Source organism: Fulmarus glacialis, unplaced genomic scaffold, assembly GCF_000690835.1.
Source record: "Fulmarus glacialis isolate BGI_N327 unplaced genomic scaffold, ASM69083v1 scaffold5782, whole genome shotgun sequence".
In the NCBI taxonomy this organism is placed as follows: Eukaryota; Metazoa; Chordata; class Aves; order Procellariiformes; family Procellariidae; genus Fulmarus; species Fulmarus glacialis.
This window is the reverse complement of record NW_009197528.1, coordinates 170,737-176,071: the sequence shown is the minus strand read 5'-3', so window position 1 is coordinate 176,071 and position 5,335 is coordinate 170,737. Positions and strand designations below refer to the sequence as shown.

At 36.8% G+C, this 5,335-nt stretch overlaps 1 protein-coding gene across 1 annotated transcript in view; it reads right to left on the bottom strand.

Moving 5' to 3' along the window:
* Positions 1-719: 719 nt before the first annotated feature.
* Positions 720-5,335, bottom strand: part of LOC104072962 (contactin-associated protein-like 5) — a gene marked incomplete at both ends in the record, with an annotated part of 104,594 nt that continues 99,978 nt past the window's right edge. Inside the window, one exon of the mRNA XM_009572583.1 lies at positions 720-826. Coding sequence (XP_009570878.1) covers positions 720-826 — 107 coding nt within the window. The remainder of the gene's footprint in view (positions 827-5,335) is intronic.

Sequence of the window (5,335 nt, the reverse complement as noted above, 5' to 3'; positions counted from 1 at the left end):
CATTTTCTGCTTTCCCTTTTAGTCAGCTGTATGAACAGGTTATTTTGGCTTCCCTTTTCTCTGTCTCTTTTTTATTAGGATTCCCAGTATGCTGTACCTCTACTGTTTGATTTTTTTTTTTTTAAACCCTTAAAACACATTAATATTCCTTTTGCTGTTGATTTCAGTAGATGAATGCTTCATGTACTGCCACTGTTTCACGTACTGTATCCTTGCCAATAGCAGCAGCCCAAATTCAGCAAAATTCCAAAATTATAAACTGTTGAAAACTGGGTTCTTGCAACATGAACTTCTGGATAATCTAAAACCAAAGAAGCCCATGGTGCCAAAATTGACATACAGCCCCAAACACAGATTAAAACCACCCAGCTCAGCCCAGCTAAATTCAACTAAATGTTAAATGACCAATGTGTCTACAATGTGTACGTAACACAAATGAATTTAAGATTCTCCAAATCAATGTATAATGTGAGAAAAAAATGTGGAAAATTAGTTAAAATAATCTGGTTTTCTTTTCTCCAAAATATTTGTCAAGAAACTTGTATATTTGCAAAGGGATCCCTGTGCATTCCCAGCCCAATTCTTGACCTGTTCGAACCATGGCAGGACATGCTACATCCTATGATACTATATGACCTTTCACAAAGCTCCCCTCTAGTTTATATGCACCTTGACATACCAGCTATAGTAGAAAACACTGTACGTGTGGGTTTACTTACAGTTATGACAGGTAGCTCCCATGTAGCCTGTATCATTACAATCACAGTAAAAGGTGGTCCAGGACTGAGAGCATTTTCCTCCATGTTCACAGTAGTTGGGTAAACATCTAATTGGAGACAGTTTTAAAAAAATGCAATTAATTATAAACATTTCTGTAAAAATAATGTTCTGTAAAAAATAATTATAAAACTGTCTCAACTCCTCAGTCAGGCAAGAGTTTCCTAGGGCTGAATCCCTCTATAATACCTGAAATAATTACTTATTCCTCTGATCTGTGATTCACTTCAAATACAAGCACTGAAGACAACATTTAATGTATCCAGCAAGTAGGTAAAGATCACTCTCAATAAAAACATTCCACTTGTCCTCCACTTGTTAGCAATTAAAGTGTCATAAACTTTCCCAGCACAGAAAAGGACAAGTAACAAGTGTAAATGCTATTGAAATCTTGTTTCAAAGGATAATCCCCTGTCCTCTGATCAAAAAGGCATCATTATCAAAATTAGGCTGAGTTACATTTGTGGTAACACAAACAGCATGAAAATCTCAGAAGTGAGAGGAAAAATATGCTTCAGTTATGAGTTTTTTCCCTCATTTTAGTTGGCATGCCTCTAAAGTATTATTGTGAAGGAAATTATTAAAAGAAGAAAGAGGCACAACAGCACGCAGCTTGGGAAGTGAACAGAAACAAAAGCTGAGGGAGATAAACTTGATCTCCAGGACAAGAAGCGAATGCTGATCTGAACTACACTGGTGTAAACACAAGCAGTCCAATGGAGTTACACCAGCCTAAATGGAAACAGAGATTGTTCTATTCTTTACCTTTTCTTTCTTTTTCCTCTTACTGGATATTAGATAATCTCTTTTACGCTGTATGTTTGACTTTTGAAAAATAAAGTAACTTGTTTATACCACTGATTCAATTGTGATGGGTGGGTGGATAGAACACAGGCAATCAATTTCTCTCTTACACACCAGCACTCCATTAGGGTTTGCTTTGCTGTAAATTGAGCTTCAAAACCCTTTTTATGGCCCAGATCTTTCAGTAGTGTTAGTGGTGAAGTCATTGATGCTACCTAGAGTTGTACTAGCTGAAGACATGATTTTATTGTAGTTCATCTCATGCTTAGGAATTTTTGCATTTAAGTGTGCATATTGCCTTTAACTATAGCTTTCAGTCTGTTTCTTCTAGAATCTTTACAATTAAAACACATTTCATGCGTGCAAGCAGAAAACCTGTATATCACTAACGGCCATCGTCTTCGCCAGCCTCCCAAGCCCCACAAGTCAAGCATTCATTAACTTACTTGAGTCCAAGGCTGTTTAGAGCTGCCAAACATTGCAACCCAAAGAAACCTGTTTATGCACATAGAGGCCTATCAGACTAACCTCTCATCCTCAATATGCTGTATGCAAGTATGTGCATACATATATATACTCGTCTGTATAAGTGTGAGTCGAGATTTGTTCTAGAACTCAGGTTTATTTGATCACTATTTATACCATCGTACATAAAATTATAAAGATCATGCAAAAATATTAATATGAAAGATTAATTCATTTTTATTGATGCTTACCCAATTATTACAGTAATTATTTATTATTCATATACTAAAGACATAAGAAATTCAAGAAGACAGTATGTTATTTATAACTATCTGTAACATCTTTTAAAACAATTATAAGATATATTGGTCTTATAAAAATCATTGTTATGGCTCCTATTAGTCATTGGGCTCAAATACAAAATGAGGAAAGAGAATGGGAAACGCTTGCCTGGTTTTCCAGCTCACCAGGAAGGTTTTTTTCAGTGCTGTGGAGAACACCTTGTTTCTAAAACAAGAAACAAACAAAAGGGATGGCCAAAACTGTTGGGTTTGCCCCGTCCTTACAAGGCAGGAAGTCTGAGAAGAGATAAGATTTTGGCTTTTAATGGTGTGCTGGGAAATCATCTAACAGAGCCTAACACGCTGCTGGTACAGTGACAGCCCAGTCAGCCCCTCTGCCATCACATCTACTCTTGGCAACGGTGAAGACGGATTTAGAGGCTTTGGGTCAATGCTGAAGAAAGCAAAAGCAGCCTACAGGATGGCACAAACAGGACTGGCTGGAGCATGATCTGCACCCAGCTCCACTCTGCAGGACCGTGCGAGCAACCTCGAACCAGTAGCTCCGTCCCAGAGGCTACAGGAGAAGCACAGTGCTTCAACAGTTCTGTGGTGATATATATGAATTTTGCCTGTAACAGCAGATTTATTCTTATTGGTGCTTTGGTCATGCCTGCCCTTGCATATTGCCTTTACTTCTACCTGCTATTTGGTGATAAAAATTCATTTATGTCATCTGTACGACAGCAGTAGTTATATTCACATCACAGGGGTGCTGGTGACAAGAAACTTCTAATGTTAATAAAGTTCTTTGGAGAGATAAAAAGAACAGTACTGGGTTATCATAATTTACATCAAGAGTGTAATGGACAAATATGCTTTCTGCCTATTTTAAGTTACCTTTTATTAATTAATCCAATGCAGTAGAGCTAATTACTAGTCATTTGTGGTTTGCCAAAGGCCCATATCAGAGGCTTAGCCACATTTATTCCCTTAAAACAGTTTCCTTTTAAAGGCTTTACAAAGTTGAAGGTCCTTCTCATTTCTGCTTGTCTTACAAATGCAGACACTTTTTCTTCCCCCAACAATGCACAAAACACGAGTCAAACTAGCCATGTAAGCTTTTAATGATATTCACAAATTCAGAGCTAAACCTTTTTTATTCTTTAATTAACACTGCATCAATCTTATTTCTGGTCAGATAACTAGCCCATCTAAGAGCTTGTGAAATAGATTTCTTTGCAACCCTAATAATTACCATAATCCCATTCTAGCTGAGCAGTTGTGTCTTCATTAGAAGCAAGATTTATCCTAATTGTCAGAGAACTCAAAATTAAGAAATAGCTATGATTAAAATTAATCAAGGCATGGATAAATCACAGGTTGTTCCTTTTCCTAACTGTCCTGGATCCTCATGTTGAAGGATTTAAATACATATGATTTAAAATATAAATTAATATTTTCATTCTAGTAGAAACAAGCAATTTTAGCAAAAAATGCAGTCGTATCACAGATGGTTTCATAGACAAAAACTTGCAGCAGGCAGCCCCTGACCTATTTGCAATTGAAACGAACAAACAGATCACTCAATTTTTGCAAGTATCATAAATGGGACGCTTTGAAATTTAATGATTTGCCTAAGACAGTTTGTGAGAGACCAGGGACTCTTATCTTCCAGATTCCAGATTAATTCATAGAATATATCACGGAGAATGAATCTTATAAAAAAAAATAAATGAAGCAAATAAAATTTTCCCTCCTTCCGCCAAGCTGGAAAACACACACTTTAGCCATCTAAGTGAGCAATATGCAGAGCCTGCACAAAAGCACTGTCCTTAGATGAAACATTCACCTCCAAAACTGTATGTGTGTTTCCTTTGAATTCAAAGGACAAACTGCATAGACATTAGAGGGCAAAATTTGGCCCTTTGATAGGAATGATGAAGACATAACAATGACAAAATTACTTGAGTGGGAAGGCTGAAGGAGTTCTGCACATCTGATGTTACACTTGACTGGAAATAAACCTGGTACCTTCAATAAGTACCTCTCAGATTTTGTTATAGTCAGCACAACACATCCTGCCTGCACCACTCTCTATTCTTCCTAAATAAAGAGGAAAAAAAAGATAACTATCAGAGAGAGAAAGAAAAAAGGAGCATTGCACCCTCAATATTAAGACTGTCAATATGCATCATTTTGAGACAACCAATAAGTCCCTAAAACTCAACAATGCCATAACAAGAAAACACATGAAATTTATAAGTTTTTCTATTAAGAAAGCATTTGCCTAAATATTATCTTAAATTCATTTTATTACAGCACATTTTCCTATTTATGGGCTGCAGCTATTTCATGTATAATTAACAAAATATAACAGTACCAGGGATGACTTCATGTAGTAGGTATGCACGTATGATGAAACTCATGGTGTTTCTGTAACAGCCTATGCTTTGGTAAAATGGTGTCTTTCCACTAAACTCAATAGATTGAGGCCAATTGCAACAGCATGGGTTTTTGCCCTGCTCTGCTGAGCCGTAAATCTGTGAAATTCCTTGCCAAAGGTTATTTTGGATACAAGAAATGGGTTCAAGGGGAGACCAGACAAGCGCTTTCAAAGAGAAATCCACCAAGGTTACTACATAGACAACATGTAACAACTTCAGGGATTTACCAAGGGGAAAACAAATGAAGATCAGAGAGCATTAGAAAAGAAACTACCACAGGAGCACATCCCACTTATTTTCCCTTGGATGTCCATTTGTGGCAAAATAGTGGGCTAGGTCTCCTTAACTAAAGGGAGAAAAGTGAACTACCAGAACCAGAGAGAGGAAGGGAGAAAGAGTGAGTAAAAACAATATTAAGACAGGCCACAAAAGAATTAACACTCTCCAGATCTTTGGTTTTCCTCATCACCACACATCCCAACTTCTCTTTCCCCTTGCAACTTTAGAAAACTGAACAACAACTTTTAAAAAAATGTTATGGCATACTTTAGTTTTTTCTTT